The sequence below is a fragment of the Trachinotus anak genome, unplaced genomic scaffold, assembly GCF_046630095.1.
Source record: "Trachinotus anak isolate AG129_WGS33_773 ecotype Australia unplaced genomic scaffold, CSIRO_AGI_Tana_v1 ptg000012l, whole genome shotgun sequence".
In the NCBI taxonomy this organism is placed as follows: domain Eukaryota; kingdom Metazoa; phylum Chordata; class Actinopteri; order Carangiformes; family Carangidae; genus Trachinotus; species Trachinotus anak.
In genome coordinates this window covers 7285863-7304168 of record NW_027273863.1, presented here as the reverse complement: position 1 = coordinate 7304168, position 18306 = coordinate 7285863, and the positions used below count along the sequence as shown (strand labels likewise).

At 40.3% G+C, this 18306-nt stretch overlaps 1 protein-coding gene and 1 long non-coding RNA gene across 2 annotated transcripts in view; one reads left to right on the top strand and one right to left on the bottom strand.

Moving 5' to 3' along the window:
- gpr158b (G protein-coupled receptor 158b) overlaps window positions 1-18306 on the bottom strand; it is a 59388-nt gene that overhangs the window by 20356 nt on the left and 20726 nt on the right. Inside the window, exons 3-6 of the mRNA XM_071492117.1 lie at window positions 12525-12627; window positions 9640-9851; window positions 8066-8134; window positions 87-196 (exon numbers count right to left, since the gene is read on the bottom strand). Coding sequence (XP_071348218.1) covers window positions 87-196; window positions 8066-8134; window positions 9640-9851; window positions 12525-12627 — 494 coding nt within the window. The remainder of the gene's footprint in view (window positions 1-86; window positions 197-8065; window positions 8135-9639; window positions 9852-12524; window positions 12628-18306) is intronic.
- LOC139629481 (uncharacterized) lies at window positions 78-570 on the top strand. Its single transcript, XR_011692983.1, has 2 exons — window positions 78-206; window positions 318-570. It is a non-coding gene; the product is annotated as an uncharacterized lncRNA (long non-coding RNA).

The window sequence follows — 18306 nt, the reverse complement described above, 5'->3', positions numbered from 1 at the left end:
GGAGGGTCATGCAAAGTGAAAAAAATGTTAGTGTCACTCACGGTGATTACCAATGTTTTGCCTCCAGTGCTTTCAGTGTCACGTACCTGTATAGTTTGAGGATGATGGTGCCGTACATGATGGCGAAACCCAGGAGGCGAACCCACCTCAGGAGGATACACCGAAACACACTGGGATGGAAGTACAGGATCGTCACCTGCAGAGTGGTACAGCAGCGTCAGAACACACACTCTGGGACACGTTGATTATGTTATACTTTGTTTTCTTGTCGGCGGTGAATCACACTCTCCTGTCATATTCCTCTCATATTCACACAGGAGGAATTGGAAATGAAGACGATGTAAGTCTGAAGCCTGTGAGAACCAGAGCTGGAGGCAGATTTGGCCACGCAGATATCTCACACCTCCACAGCTCCTGCTGACATCTCTCAGCTGTATGTGGTTCATATGTCAGCTGCCAGAACACATTAGAAATGAAAGCCTGACAGGGTATTTTCTATATCTCGGTGGTGATGTTTAACAACCTCTTTTCCTGTATGTTTGTATGTGTGACTAAACCTGAGTTTCTGTATTTGTGTGTTGATTTGTGTTTCTCCATGCATGGACATGAACATGTGTTTGTGTGCACATGTGCAGATGAGGTTTCCGACTCTCTGCCTGATCTGCAACAGAGCAGAGAATTTGCCAGTGGCTGGTAAAATGTAAGGCTATTATTTTCTGCTTAGTGTCAGATTTATTTGTTACTGTTGAGGACGAGGCTGCGACAGAGACCTGGGAGACGAGCTGTAAAGATCAGAGCCTCCATTTGCACATCTGTCGCAGCTGCATTTCATTTCATCAGTGTGTATCTCAGTGGGACACCACATGTCAAACCTCCAGTGGTCTGAATGAAGCTGAAGATCCAGAGCAGTGACTCTGTGCTTGTTTCCATTGGAGCAAAGAACACCTGCTTCACTCACCTGGTGAACACACATCCTCCATACTGTTAAACATGACTTAAACATGATAGGTGCTCAAGTCTTAAACTCTGATGATCACAGCGTGATTAAAGCCTCATTTTAGTTGCATGATTGTTGCACCTTATAAATGATGAATACTATAAATCAGATGTCTAATGTAAGAGGTGTACCGGTCATAATCAGAACATTTATTCCAAAACATACAGATATAAAAAAGTTATGGCTTTCAGCAGCAGCAGCCTCACTACACTCAGCGGAGGAGGTGATTCTCTGGACTCCTGGTCGGCTCTACACAGCTGTTTCGCCACACAAGAGGTATCACTCTGTCTCGAAACTTAGGGGACCTCCACAGCCCAAACAAACTAGACAGACAGACAGAGTGTGGTCCACAGTTCACCGGGGTGGGGGGATTACTCAATACACTGTGGGATTAGAGTTGATGTGTGTTGAGTTTTGTGTGCCAATTATTTTGTATGTTCTGCCTGCGTATACCCAGGTAATGAGGGTTGGTGTGAAGGATCATATCCGTTGTAGGGTTTTGCTGATTTTCCTTATCTTTTGTCAGACTAAGACTCTGACTGGCAGCCCAGCTTCTCCAGAAAACCACTAGAGGACAACGTTGACTTTTGGTTTTCACATGGGAAACTGGACTCTGTTGCTCTGAAATACTCCACTGTATCTACCAGTCAGTGGCTAACTTTGCCAGTCTGTCATTTGCTCCTGGGCATGTAGCATTCAGTGGGTTTTTAGAGCAACATAATAAGAGTGTTGAGAATGAACTGAAACAGTAAAGTTACAGACTGTAAGAAAAAATGTTCCACAGAGCTGCAGAAGTAGTGGTAATTCAGTGTGGGTGGATCATTTAACCCACTGTTGATATAAAAAATACCAATTATAGCTGCTTTAAAGAATAGGGTCACATTTTTTCCAGATTATCTTAAAGCAACACTGACATGCCCGTCTATACACTGAAAGGGTTCTTGGTAATTGTTCCAACTGACAATACAGGACACAAGATAAAGTCCTCAGTTTGTTCAAAAACACATTTCAAAGTTTATCTGAAGTTAATACGAGGCCTCGGCAGCCTGAGTTAGACCAGTCAAATGGTTATATTCCAAAGTAACCCTCTGTTTCGGATGAAATTTCCAGTTCCTCCTTGCTGAGCCAGGGTGAAGAAATAGTTACACAAAGAAGGACTTTGGTACCAGAAGACTGCCACTTTGGAAAGTTGATTTGACCAACTCAGGCGGCTGAAATCTCACATTAACTTCAGCTGAACTTCAGAATAATGACTGTGGATGTTGTCCCCACTCATATTCATTGAAATTGCTTCAAAATTTCCATCTTTCTGCAGCCAGTGTGGACAGGAGGAGCATTTGCAGCCACCAGTAACTCACATAATTCTGGACCTGTAAGTCCTGTAATATTTGAAGATTTCACTAGAAAAAATGTGAATCTATCCTTTCAGATTACAATTAAGAAGCAGGTTGTGTGGCAAACAGTGAAAACACAGCATTATCAGCATAGTGTAATTCACAGATACAGTAAATCATATCCACACATGATTACATAACTACAGGTGCACATGTTAAGGGAAAAAGATGGATGCTTATATTACACTGTATATCACAATAAACAGTGTCCAGCTGTGGGAGGATGTTACATTTAGTCACTGATGTAGTATAAGTGCATCCCTGAGGAGTACAGCCAATGATTTATCCCTGCTCTTACGATGCCTTGGCATTCAAGAGGCAGCAGCTATCCAGCATAATTTAGCCTGAGAAGCAGCGGCACCTGCAACCTCTTCTCTCCGGAAAAGAAACAGAACATCTGTGGCAAACCGAAGTAAACTCTCAGCTAGCCCTGAGGCTGTTGGAGTCTGGCTGTGCGATGTGTTAAAAGAATAAAAGTGTTCACTTTAACAGACAGGATAAAAACAGACTGATGAAATGACAAAAAATATAAAACAACATCTCATACAGTTATCCAGGAAATACAAGTACAATAGAGTCTCAAGACGACACATGGTGAAAAAAATATCATGAGCAACTTGTAAACTTGATCATCACAATTCTGCCATGTATGTTCTATAATCGAATACAGCCTCAAAAACTAGCGAAATGTGTTTCACCCACTCTGCCAAAATGTGTCTCTGTGCACAGTTAAACTGTTATAAAATCTCTCGGCTCGACTCTGGTGCGCAGACATTTCTCTCACCTCCCGATTAAGAATGTGACACACGGAGTCAAAGCACTGAGAACAGCAGCAACAACACTTTCCCTCCATCCAACAATCCTCATCAAAACTTCGCCGTGCCAAAGTCTGTCATTGGTATGCTAGTCATGAGAGAGCGGGGAGCCAAGTCCATTTTATACCCAAGAGCAGGAATTATAGCTGTTCCTTCTTACTGCTCCGCTACCGGATTTAACTCGGTGTTGCGGCTCAGGATCTGATAAATTAGTTGGTATATGGAAGACAGACAGGTGTGGATAAAAAAAAAAAAGAGTTTCATTTTACAGATCCATTCTGAGAAAAACCGAATCCCTGATTTTGTGGAGGACACATTTAACATGATGCAGGAATTTTTTTTAAAGGAATAATTATAGATTTGTGGAAATATGATTGCTCACTGTCTTTCACAGACAGTTATTAAACTGTTTCTTTTTCATCCGTATCGATTGAATTTTGCAGGACAACAAGTTGACAAATGTGATGAATATCACTTAAATAAATTTTACATGGTGTGATAGCAAACAGTGGCTTACTGACATCTCAAGCAGGTATGGGGCAAATTTGTGTTTCTGGCCACCTGACCATGGGTGTTGGAGAGTAGGGACACGTATCTTCTTTGAAAGCAGTTGCAGAAATATTTACTATTTAATGCATCCCTCTGCCTTTTTGTTTGTTCATGTCAGGGATCATTTTATTCTGAAAATCCTGTCAGCAGCAGCCTGAGCATCACAGACACACAGAGAGGTGAGCTGCAGGCTCTGATGTGAAGATCTTTACACAGGTTCAAGAGTCGAAACATAATACAAGATGTTTTTTGATTTAAAAAGATGAGATTGTGTCTCTGTCACAAAACTCTCGACTTGTGTTGCCCAGATCAATAAAACAAAAGGACAGAGCTACAGAGTCTCAGGTGAGATAAGAAAACGATTCACAGCAGACAGTTGGTTCAAACAGAGGAGCTCACCACCTACAGGTTTTTGTACTTTTATTTTCTCGAAAATCTATCACGTCAAGACATAAAAGTTCAATCTCTGTTTAAAAAATTTGAAAAATCATGATACAAGTCAAGTTATTTTTGCCACCTGACAAAGATAAACCCACACCTGTGCCCTCCTGATGGAAAATTCTACATCTTTGCATTTGTGAAAGCTATTTATACTCATAAAGAGGCCTTTTTAACACCATAGTTTAATTCATGTAATTACTATATTCTTCCTTTGTACTCCTGTGAAGCAGCTTGAGTCAGAAGATTACAACTCATAGTGCTAGTTCAAATGATAGTGTAGATCAGACAGACAGAGCAAATCTAAGAAACCCGTGGGAGTGAAACAATTCCCCAGACACTTGTTTTTTCTTGCAAACTCTCCTTGTTTCAGTCTATATCCTCCTTTTGTCCCGCTGCCACTCATGTCTCACTCTGATGCTAACCCGTGGTTAGGATTAGCATCCTGCCTGGCACCTTCATCTCTTCGCCTCCTGAGCAAACATCCAGCCTTCCAGCTCCCTGGTCTACAAGACGGACCAAAATAATAAATCACCTCTGCAAATAAGATGTAGAAGTAGGCCACGCTGTTTCTTACACCCACATACACAAATGCAGAAATGCAAATCCATGCAGAAATGTACATGCACGCAATCGCTGGGAAAATGTGAAGCTACAAATCCACTTAAACACGCTCATAATCCATCTTCCATCCTGCCTGTGCACACACACCAACATACACAGAGACAGGCCCACACAAACAGTGTCACACCCTTCCTGCAGTGCTACCCATGTGGACTACAAAGTCACCGGGGACTGTACGATAAAAAAGCCACATGTTTATATGGCTCAGAAGAGAAGGTAGCCCTCCTGGTTTGCATCCAACCTCCAATGCCTCCTCCATCAATTAATCAGCAGATGTATTTTTAAAACAAGTTGTGCTAGAACTTGATGGACTGTTTAAAAATGCATTGAGCACCAGAGCAGGAGCAGCTGCAACCAAGCTTACAGTAGCTGAGGAGGCTTGTGGTGGCAGCGGAAAAAAGACACAGCAGCAGCAACAAATGTTGAGGCTGCAGGAGAGGAGACAGACACAAAGGTGAGACGCAGAGAGAGAACATGCAGAGGGGGTAATGAAAGGAAAACACGGGGAGGGGGTGAGGGAGGGGTAGAGACGAGCAGGGAAGGTGCTAAGACATGCAGAAAAAATAGTGAGAAGTGAGAGCAAAGGGAAGAAAAGACCCATGAGTGTGTGTGAGAGTGGCAGGGTATTTTCGGGACGTTATTTCTGGTACCTGAGAGATCCCTGGGGTGAATGGAGGAGAGGGTGGATGGACAGATGCAAAATCAAATCCATTTTGAGCATCACAGCAGAATTATACACAAAGTGTGGTCACATATGGACAGGCCCACAATACCTGCAGCCCTTTGTCTGCTGTCACAAAAACTACCAGGCCCTCCACTCTAATGCTAATGTCTCTGTAATCAGTAACTTCAGAATTAGAACAAAACCTTCCCGACAGTCAGCCGCGCACTCTGAAGCTCTTTCTTCTCAACAGATTTTGTTTTTTGTTCCATTTTTTTTCCCGTTTGAAAATGGCTAACGTCCAGCCATCAGACTTTGTGTTTGAGGCTCACTGTTGGCAGTCTGTGCAAGTGTTTGAAGGCAGCGAATTCCCCAGTTACATCAAATCTCCCTGTTACATAGCGCTCAGGTTTCTTCCATCTGTTTAACTGCTAAAGATGGGCTTCTGACGCGGCTCTCCAGGTGCACTGTGGGCTGTGTGCACAAGTGTAAATACACACATATACAATGCACACTGGCTTCCACCCACACAGACCCACTCACACATAGAGACGACACAAAGGCTGGCAAAGGCACACACACACACACACACAATGAGACAAACTCATACTGTACATGCAAACACACTGTGATGTCCGACTCTCTTATTGTCCAGACAATGATCAGAAGTACAGCACAACATCTAGCAGCACCTGAAACAGTAGTCAGTAGTTTATTGCCTTATTTATAAAGTAATGTGAAGTGTCTCGAGGTATTTTACTTCCTGTGTTTGTCTTGCTTTTCCCTCCAGTCTGATTGTCTGCACCACCCTAATGTGTTTCAACTGTGCTCAGTGGCCGTTGCCTCCCTTGTGTATTTAAGTCTCTGTCTTTCCCTTTGTCTTTGTCAGTTTGTTTGTGTTATCACTGGTTTGGATGCGTTCCCTTGTGTGTTTCCTTGTGGTCCTTTGTTTTGCCAGCTTTTGGATTGCCTTAGTCCAGAGATTTGTGTTTCCATCTGAACCTCAGGTTTTCCTTCTGCACCTGTTCTGTTCTAAGTTTTTTTTACATTTTTTGTGTTTATTAAATTACCACATACACTTACTTTTCTTCTTGAGTTTGTCTGCATTTGGGTTTTTAATGTATGTACTTGTACCATAACATTTTATGATCAAGCCCCCCGCCCCCCTTTTTTTTCCTTTTTTTTAATAAATACCATCATGCAGCATTTGTCTGCAACGACGATCCATTGACTTCATATTCAGTGATTTCCTTTCTGTAAAGCAGTGTTCACATTTCCAATCCCCTGTACATTGGAAGGCAATTTGAAAGTGAATAGTAAGGTAGTAGATAAAAAAAATATGGATTCAGTATCATCCATATAGACAGTGTGGGATACATTTAAGGTCACATGTCAGGGATGGAAAATTAGTAAGTTTGACTGTTTAGAAGAGGGAGAAGATTGAAAGGAAAAACTAATAGTAAAACTAAACAAGCTTGAAAGAGACACATGAGGGAACCAAATAATCTCATAGTTAGGGACTGTGTCACTTATATTTGCATATGGTTACAGTTAAAAGGAAATATTTTGAGTCAGGTGAAATACTGACAACGAGGCTAACACAGACAGAATCCGAACATTTAATCCCAAATATATATGATTGTAATGGACAATTTATACAAGATCAAAAGTCAATTAATCAGTTTTTTTAAGTTGTATGTAGAAATGTATATGAATAGAAAATATGCAATTTATACAAAAATAAACAAGAGGAATACGTTACAGATGCAGAGATGAAATCAGCTATGAAATGTGTGTATAACGGTGCAACAGCAAGAGTAGACAGACTTATTTAATGTTTTCAGGATGTATTGACTCCTCTTCTTACATTGTTTTGTAATGATGTTATAATGTCTCAATCAGTGTCTGTCAGGGCGTGAACAGCTGTCAACTCAACAACACCACAGTCTGGCAAAGATCATTCTCAAACTGAATAAAATGAATCCCAATGTATCAGACCTCTATTGGCACAGCTACGGAGACAGAGGATCATCAACACATCTGTTATGACATTGCCCAGAAATAAGAACATTATGGGTGGGAATCCAAAATATGTCATATTCTAAATGTTAAATGTGACTGTGTACACATGACTGTGCACAGAAGTGTGTTTGTTGGGCGGCGAAGTGCATTAACACAAAGATTTTATAGATAATGATAATGATGGAGCTTTCAGGGAGTTTACAGAGATAATGGTGTAGATGGGCCGTGGACACTTAACAACAGACACTTAGTAAAGAGCTGATCTGAATTGTTCAAGATGCAGGACTGGAGGACGCAGAAATCTGAGGTTTGTGATGCAATGATCAGATACATTATATCTTTTTGTCTGTAACCTCTGTTTTTCTCTTCATGTGTTGTTTTATCCTTTGTGATTCTATGTGTGTGTGTGTGTGTGTGTGTGTGTGTATCTGTTGCTGTCTGTATTTGGTCTTATGCTGTATTCATAAAAATGTAGGAATTCTAACTTTAATGTGAAAAAGCGACAGCTGATGGAGCAGCTGACCGACCGAGTGAAGTGTGGGTGTAAATCAGAAGACAGACTTACTGGGAAGTAGAGCAGTAAAGCCCCAAACAAGATGGTTTCCAGCAGTATGAGACCAGATGTGCGGATGCTCTGTTAATGCAGAAAGAGAAACAACAAACAAACCATCAATCAATCAATCAGTCAGTGACAGGGAGCGGGTGGTTTATTTACACTCACATACAGAAAGGAGGCTGATGGCAAATGCAAATAATACTTTTGTGCATCTTCCAAAGCCAAACAAGCACAAGGAGGAGTGGAATATATATATTTTTATTGCTGCACTTTTTCAGAGTCGGACTTAATTACCCACATTACCTTGCAGGAGTTTTGTCTTTTATGTAAATTCAAAGGGATCCAGGGACATTTCTTGTGAAGTGAGAAAATGTGAGAGATTCTGAGGCAACAACACAAATGTCTATAAATAGCACACAGGGAAAGATTCAACTCAACTTTGCCCGAGGATTGGTTGTAATTATCCTACACCGAGGGAAGCTCATATAGTATGAAATGGGTTGGATTTTCTATTGGATAGAAATAGATAAATGAATAATTAATAATTTAAATGAATAAAACAAAAACAGATATTAATTTAGTGTTAATTACATACCTGTTACTCCTGTGAGTTACAGACTGAAATGAAGTGCAGTGCACAACTCATAGAGCCCTTTAAAGGACAAAATCTGTATGTGGGGCAATTATCTTTTAACTGTGTCTAAAAGCATCATTTACCTCCATCTCTTATAGTGTTTGATTAAAACAGTTGGAGTTGCCTATAAGGACTTTTGTGATTGTGGTTTTAATATAGGTCAAGCTCAAAAAATTTTGGATCCTACAATTCCCATAATGCAACTCAATATTGGCTCTTTATAACATGGGATATAAACATTCTTAGCAGAGTGAGAACAAGTAGTCTACAACTCTGTTTCCAAAAAGGTTGGAAGTCACTTTCAAAACTCCAGCAACTGATCTCCTCAGCTCCCAAACGTTTACAGAGTGTTGTTAAAAACATGAGCCTGTCTGAAGCTTTTGAAATATGTTGCTGGCATCAAATTCAAACTGAGAATAGATTTTTCACAAAACAATAATGTTTCAGCATTTCAACATTTGATATGTAGTCTTTGTTCTATTTTCATTTAAATATGGGTTTACATGATTTGCACATAATTAGATTATGTTTTTATTTACATTTTACACAGTGTCCTAACTGTTTTGGAAATGAGGTTGCAGTATTAATGGGATGGAATAATGGCCTTTACATTTCCAAACACAGCCCACTGGTGCTCCCTTGATTGTGCACGTGCATGGAAAGAAAGGCGGTTTGTGAGTCCACCAGAGCCAGCCAGGTGATTACACCAAAACTTTAAATGCATCCTTCAATCAAATTTCTCTTTACCCAAAGTTCAAATACAAACTTTCTGTTTAAAAATGAGAGCCTCCAATCCCAAGTTCACACACACTTCCCTCCAGAAGACATTATGTAACTGTTCTCACAGGCTCAGTATGCTCCTCATGATTAGTTAAGTAATCTTGATGTGTAAAATTTGTGCATTCTGCATCTAAAGCTCCTCCACATTAACCCCTGAGCTCCCCTTCACCTTGTTCCTCCTGAAGTGGTACACCACCACCATGCTGGCCAGGTCCAGCACCATGCACAGACCCTGGAAGGAGGCCACGGCGAGCCGCAGAGCGCCGTCCTCCTGCACCAGACAGGGCGTGTCGTCCTGGCAGTAGGGGCACCCCTCGCGGCACGGCAGGCACTTGCTTGACACGTCGGAGGTGTCGTCTCTGTGAGAGCCCTGCTCCTTACCTGAGGACATGAGACCACTTTAGATGTAACTGTGGGTGCATTCAAGACTTAAGGTACGATGAAAGACAGCCATTTGAAAAATGTATATCTCATCACCACTCAGAACACAGATCTGATTTACTGTCGTGTTTTCAAAGATTATGACTGTAATTAATTTGCGTTTAGCTGTCAAATACTGACTTCTCATTAAATGCTCAGTTAATCAATTTGAAGGTGTAGCAATCATCAATCCAATAAATCACAAAGCCTTAGGGGTCATAATTACAAGAATACAGTCTTTAATTAAGCAGAGGAGGGAATAATGAAGGAGTGGAGGGTAAAATATTCTGACACTTCTCCCTTCATCATTCCAGTCTGCGTAATTGTTATAACACCAGCATGTGCCACACTTGATTGTGGTTTCCACTAGATTACGTGTGTGTACGAGAGTGTTTTTGCACTTAGCATGACTGGATATGTTTCTTCTTACGGAAGCACCTGTGAAATCTGAATTAAATCAATTACATATAAAGAAATAGACGAGGCCAGAATTATAAGGGATTTGGAATCAATCTGTAGTTTAAATCCTCTTTATTCACTATGCAGCTCCTCTAGAAAATGATGTTTGATAAGCATGTGATTCCTCTGTAAGTCCCAGACCTCGTACAGTATGCAAACACTGTGATAAAGTTACAACACAAAACATGAGTCTAATCCATCTATCTATCAAGTTAATGGATAACCACAGATATCAAGGCAAAGTGTCTGAGATCACCCACATTATAACATTCAAATCAAATCTCATGTTCCTCATGGTCTGACTGTACATTTCCAAATAATTCATTTGTCATTGCAGGCCGTGTTTTTCTCTCTCCATCTTTTCTCCCCTTTGATATCTGTCCTTTTGGCCTGTTGCTAGGGAACAATAGAAAATTTGTTTGCAGCCTGCTCCGTTTTCGGGAGGAAGCATGAGGAATAATAGACGGGTTCCAGGAAGGGGAATCGGGGTCACCAGCTACAGCGACCCAACCTGAGCTGCAGAGATTGTTAATGACAGGGTCTGCACGGGGTTAGGAAGATGAGTCTCTTCACAGACTGCGCCGATTGACTCCAGGCCTCATCACACTGCATTACAATAAAGCTCCAGCTTAGCATATCATCCCCCCTGGGGCACTGTATTGTTGGAGTCAGCAATGAAAACCACCCTGATTTTCTCACTCATCAGGGCCAAGCTTTCTGCCCGAGGACACTGCAGCGCTTCCAGTCAAGGTGTCAGAATACAGGCATTCAGATCCAAAGCACGAGCAGGGAGGTAAAGCTATGGGTATATATGAAATTCACAAGGTTGACAGGAAGAAAATCAATACAGAAAAGGTTCAAGGTTGTGTGCACATGTTTAGATTTTAGCTGAAGTCATTAGTATTCATTGAGATTGTCACACCTGACTACAAAATAAAGACTAATTAACATATGTGAGTGCGCTTTGTCGAACAGACAATACCAACAGACTGTTCACTAAACCTCTCATCATAAGACATGACAGGTGCATAAAGCTGTGGATTTCTCCACATGTTGGAGCAATGTGCATGGGACTCTAATAAGAGCGATACTAAACAGTTTGGAGCATGGTGCCCTTTTCTTGACTTTACAAAACCAAAAACAAGAGTGGAAGTGAAAGGAGAATGGATTAAACTTTTGTTTTTCTTCTCTTACATAAGCTAGAAACTTTAGCATGACCCACTAAGTAACTTACGACTGTACCAACAGTAGTAACCAAAGATAAGAGACATGTTATCAGTTAACAAGCTAACTAACTAACTGTTGGGATACAGGTTGTGTTTATATATTTAAAATAATATTTAAAGTTCTATTGCTCTTTATTTGGTTTAAGGAGGTTTCACTCCAGAAAAACTTTGTGTGACAAACATTAATGCATAAATCTTACCACTTGTTGTTTGCTCAAATATTTTCAATAGTAAGCATCCAAACCTTAAGGGCCATGTTAAAACAAATAACATTTTAATAGTAATAATAATGTACCATAATGTGTGACAAAGTGTTCAACTGCAAACATGAGACGCACTGGTTTTAAGCGATAGCATTATCTTACACTAGCTAGCCATAGCTGACAAAATCTGCTAGCGACCGGTATCATTTCAGCTGAAATCATCTATGATGTCACTTACGAATGAGAAACCTGCGTTCGTATTCCTCTATATCACATCAGAGACCTGGTGTTTCAAAAATGACGTGCTTGGAAAGAGTAACTACAGTAACTATGGGGAGGTGAGGCTTATCAAACGGTCAATTAATGTGTCACCAAACCTTTATTCAAGTTTATTCCAACAAGATGTTTTCTCTGTTGACTCACAATCCAACAGGTCTGTGATTCAGACGCCACTTGTGGCTCCCACAAGAGCTCAGAATAGAAACATTTCCAAACTAAGAACAGTCAAAATCCTGTGACTGACGCTGTAGGTTTCATAACCTCACAAGCCCCAGGATACCCGTTCAAAGACATTACAACAATTTCAAACAAAATGTGTGGCTGTCAACTGAAAAAAATAAAAGAGGTTGTTATTTATTTATCTTTTTTTATAAAACCTCAAAGCTTGCTTTTGAAAGATTCAAAGTTTTGATCTGACAGCTCTCTGCAATATGTATTTTTATATCACAGAGGGATTTGTAACCTACTTTTAAAGCCATTGAGTGCCACTCGGCGCGGATGGTAGAATCCTCTCCTGCACTGACACTTGTACTTGTCCAACACAAATCCATGGCCAACGATGGGAGTGCACTGCAAGAAAAGGGCAGAGACAGGCATGTGGAGCTAAATAATGATGATCATAAAAATCATCTATTTTGGTTGTAATCAACAAGAGTGTCACAGGAAGTAGTTGCATGGAGGCAAAAGTGAGAAGCTGTGGAGGAAATGACGTGACTGTGAAACAACAGGATGGAGGAGGATGATCGGCCAACATGTTGACTCAGCCAACGCAGCTCAGTGCTTGTTGAAGCCAAAAACAAGTGGGAGTATAATGATAACATATCAGGATGAAATATCAGAGGACACAGAAACAACACAATCTGACAGAAATATAATCAGACAATTAGCTTTTCTCGTGCACTGTTAAATATTTAATGCTGACCAGAGGCAGGCATTCAACGTGACAATACAGATATTACAGTCGATTGCATTACAGATAGTATGTTGAGCTGAAATGATCAATTAATAGATTAGTTTATCAAGGAAAATGGATGAGCAATAATTCTGATAGCCATTAATTAATTTAAAGCTACGGTATATGCATTTTTTTTTTATTTAGTTGAAATATGTTCCTTAACAGATTTTTATGTGGCGAGGTTCTGTTAAAGGCTTCTGTGACCCAGAGCCATCAAGCAGCCTGGTAACAGTGCTGAGATATTTCCTTGTGAAGTTTCCCAGCAAGGCTCGTCCTTCTAACCAATCAGAGGAGGCTCAAGTCAGGGGTGGGAGCTCACAGCTGTCAGACAATACATGAGCATGCTTTTGATCTACTACTCTTCTCACACAGAGGTCTCAAGATAGCGTTAGCTTGTATTGGGAGGAATGGAAAGGTTTGCCTCATGCTAGCACTAGCTTGATTTCCAGAACTTGCATATTGTAGCTTTAAGTAAGCTTTCAAGCAAAAATACCACCTTCACAGTTTTTTTTTTAATTTGTAAGATTTGGTTGTTTATTACATTGAATTGAACATCTGAGTCACCTCAGGCCCCAGAATAACAAGTTCATCAGGGAAATAATCTTCAGATAAATTGATAAAGAAAACATTTGTTGGGAACAGTAATAAAGAAAGCCAAATATATTATCCATAAATGAAAATCAACCAGAATAGATAATACAGCTAATACAGATATGACTAACTGAATGAAATATAATTCCTATATGTGTTTTCACTGCCAGCTGATGATTATGCTCCTTGTCAGGCCCACTGCAGTGTTTGGTCGCAGTTAATGAACTTGTTTCAATCATGTTATTGAGTCTCCTACATCGTCGACATGCTCCTCTGCAGCATGAAGCAGCAGACGCCCCAGTTATGAACATGCCTGGTGTCAGGGGAAATCACAGGGCTTTGCCAAGTAACAGGGAAACTAATTAATATCTAAATTAAGAATTAAGGGTTGTTTGCAGAATTTAAGAGCGCCTGCATAATTCCAGCTTGCATTGATAACTGTGGGAGCTACATGGGCTTATAGACCATCTGGGGCAAAAACCCACTCAGTGACACACACACAGGCACCAGTATGGACACACTCTTGTGAATGCACATATCCTTGTACTAAAATACAGCTGCAATAAATTTGACATGAGCTTTCATAAATAGTGCATTACATTGCATGCTTACTGTAAAAACAGTATATATCCTCTGGGACAGCTATGGTGGAGAACAGCGGGGCTGTATTTATACTTCATGAATCACTGACAGTCGCTGATAAAGTCTTTTTATTTTTGTATTATTAAAAATATGAGCTATGTTTAGGGAATAGTTCCACATTTTGGGAAATATGCTTATTTGCCTTCCTGCTGAGAGTTAGATGAGAAAAACTGATACGACTCCCGTGTGTGTGTGTCTGTGTGTGTGGAACAAGACCCAGGAGGCGATTAGCTTAGCTTAGCATACAGAGTGGAATCAGGGGGAAACAGCTAGCCTGCCTCTCTTCAAGAGTTCAAACTACAAATATCTGCACCTCTAAAGCTCGGTTATAAATCTCAGTCAGTTACCGCATTTTTTCATTTTCACAGATCTGTTTGTGTTGGGATCACACAAGTGTGATACAGTGTTTTAAATACTGAGATACCACCCTCATGTTTGTATGCAAGGTAAATGAAATGCAACATTTTTATAGGCCACACCGCTGCACAGCTCACAGCATGGAGTGGGTGTGATTGTTGAACACAGGTGTGTGTGTCTGGAGGTAGAGGGTCTCCAAAGCTACTCAACCGTCCCACAAGCAGTTCTGAGCAGCTCAAAGCAGCTTGGCCCTCTCCAAGGTTCAAACTATTAGCACCTCTAAAGCTACATAATTAACATGTGGTATTTTCTTTATTCAATCTGCAGTGTGTGAAGTGTAAAAGTGTAAAAACATGAAGTTGTGGTAACCAAACGAGATGCAACATGTTTATGACTGCACTTCAGAGGTGCTAAACCAAACTCTGCTTCCAGTCTTCATGCTAAGATAAGCTATTGCCTCCTGACTGTACACTTACCGCTGGAGAGTGGTGTTGAGGTTTGGCAAGAAAGCAAATAAGTGCATATCCAAAAATGTCCAAAAAGATTGCTTTAAAAGTAGAATGTGATTGTGGTTTTAGGAATTTGCCAAAAATACACTTTTTTTCTTTTGCAATACAAAGTGTTAGCAACCTGATCTTGCCCACAAAGTGGCTCCACCTTTTCAGATCTGTCAAACCTGCACTTCTGCCATATGAAAGTGAAAATTTGCAATAATTCATTTCCTGCTGAACCATGCTTTAGTGTGAAGTTTATTTCAGCTTACAGCAGATATCAGTTGTGAACACTGACAGATATAATCCAATGTACAGTAAAACATTTCTGAGTTTGGTATTTCACTGGTACTCTCCTTCAGCAACATGTCAATTTGAATAATATCTTTTTTTGTCTTCATCTTTTTTTAAGTGGAAGAGCTCTGCGTGCTGAAGCTGCCAGCTGAACTTCTGCAGAGATAGTTGATTTTCAAAGCTGACAAACAGCCCCAAATCTCTAAACTGGGAAACAGCAGCAGGGATGATGGGCTGCAGAGGGTGCAAATGTCTGAACCGAAGTGCAAATGGCTGACAGAATAAACAGATACAGTAAATAACTGCTTCACTGTTGCTGAACTGCTCTGCACTGCTGAAGACAAGCAGGCCTGGGAGATATGAAACGTATTTCTGCTTCTTGGAAGAAAGAATGTGAGCTTCACACCTTTGAGACTATGTTGGGTTTACCTATAAAAAATTTAAGAGCCAAAAACCAGGAGAGAAAATACAAGCATAAACTGAATGTACAAGATATCTAACATTTTTGTATGTTTCAGCCTTTTTGTATCAAAAATCCCTCAAAAATATGTCTGCCTTTTGTTCATCTCTTATATGTAATAAGGGAAATCCAAGGATGATGACCTCAACTGAATAAATGGCATCAGCAAAGTTTATTAGAATAATTCAATGTCCCTGACAGCTGTGTGTGAATGCGCTGTCGCGAAGCACAGTAAAATATATCCTTTTGTGAGAAATCAATTTGCACACCATAAAGAACCTCGAAGCAAGAGTAGATACATGAAGAGTCAGCATTTTATTACTGTATATCTTATATATTTATATTTTATTTCCCCAGTGACTGAAAATTTTCATGTAAAATATACCTAACTCACCAGCCACTAACGAAGAAACGGCAGTGCTAGCATCTCCATGTAACCTGCACTTAGGCACAGTGGTATTTTGAGTTAAATGCTAACATCAACGTGCTAACATGCTTACACAGGCAATGTTAATGTGCAGATGCTTAGCAGGTAATGTTTACCATGTTCGCCATCTCGATCTAGCTTGTTAGCATGCTAGCATTATCTTATTACAGTAATACAAAAAAAACTGGACATTGTGGCGCAAGAGGAAACGTTAGGGGATCATAAAATAAATGTCAGCAGGGTTCATCTTCTGGGGACCAGGAATGTCTGTACAAAATCCCAATGAAATTCATACAATAGTCATTGAAATACTTTAGTCTGGACCAAAGTAGCGGACCAAAGGTACACTGCCATCCCTAGAGCCATTGATAAAAAAAGGCACCAAATATTCACTGTAGTTTAGCAAATGAAAAAATCCTCACAGTGCAAACGGTGACTTCTCTATCCACAGGAAGTCCTGAATAAAAATGCCACAAAAACAGGAACAAGAGCGTAGTCCAAACAGAGGTGGGCACGCATATGATGTGTGCTTAGCCTGTCATTACCAGGTGGATAAATGATGTCACGAGATTAGAAGCATCATTTTTCATGGTTTTAGAGTTTCTAAGTTCAGATGTCCAAACAATTGCAGCAAATATGTGCTGCTGTTAAAACAACAATTAGCTTTAAGTTACTGAATCTTACAACAACTAAATCTTACAACAGTTAGATAATTTTATCAGTATTTATACTTTGCATGCAGGCTCTCTCATTCATTAAATCACAATGTGCAAACAAAACCTGAATGAAACTCAGTGTGTATAAAGAAACTGAACATGAGCCACAGCAGGCTGCAGCACATCTACTGCTGGAGAAAATCTGTGTATGCAGGTGTTTAATCATGTGTCTTTTCTCTCTAGCGATAAGCATTCGTGTGAAATTAAATCTGCAAAACACAGGAAGAAGCATTGATTTGAGCTAAAACTTTTTTTTATTCATCCAAAACCAAGAAGAACCCGAGGCTTTCTTGGATGTTTATAGGTGCAGGTGGTGAGTTGAGGAGTCAGCCTCCCTGGGGCAAATGAATACAGTTAGACTTTGTCCAACTTTTGAACAGATAGATAGATAGATAGATAGATAGATAGATAGATAGATAGATAGATAGATAGATAGATAGATAGATAGATAGATAGATAGATAGATAGATCAGCCACTTACACTCACTCTAGTACAGACACAAATATACACGACCAGCATTTGCTATTTCTGCTTACTCCAAAGGAAGAGGAGACTCATTAAGATAAGAAATATCGAGGGACACAGAGGTGGGCAGGGATGAAACATGATGCTTATTTTTGGCCTTTATTGAGCTCTGTGCATCAGAATAGTTGCATTTATTAAACCTGCCTGTGCTATCAGAGCACAAGTACTTTGTGGTTCCCAAGAGCTTTTTAGAGCACAGTAAACAAGAGCGTAAAATAAATACCTGAACATATTTGGCTTGAATATTCTCAGTGATTCCAGCTTTGTATGAGAGGAAACAACCTTTAACCGACCTACATACATCAGCTGTGCTCATGCATCTCTCTGAATCAGTTCAAGCACAGATCCCATGACCATAACATAGGAAACATGTCACGCAGGAGCTGACATGAACCATCAAAACTGGATAAATGTCACCTCCAAACTGCCTCACGAGCACTGCTCCATATATCCACACACGCAGGCACACACACACGCACCTAAAGTCAGGGAGTTTAACAGTGCCAAGGCCAGCCCCGTTTTTCCTCAGCCCCTCCGAAAGAGCTATGAAACGGTCGTTTGCCTTGTCTCAGTTTGATGGATCGCCTTCATCAGACTGCGGGCTGAACGTGAGAAAGTATTTTATAATTGCACCGTACATTGGATGCAGTGGGGGATTTTTTTAATTCCACTTTTTAACACTCGGCTAACAGGGTTCAAGGTTGCCTTGTCAATCATGCAAAGTCTTACCTTTGAAGAAGGGCACCCTGTGGGTAGGATGTTTTATTATAGAGCTCAGACCTGATTCTTG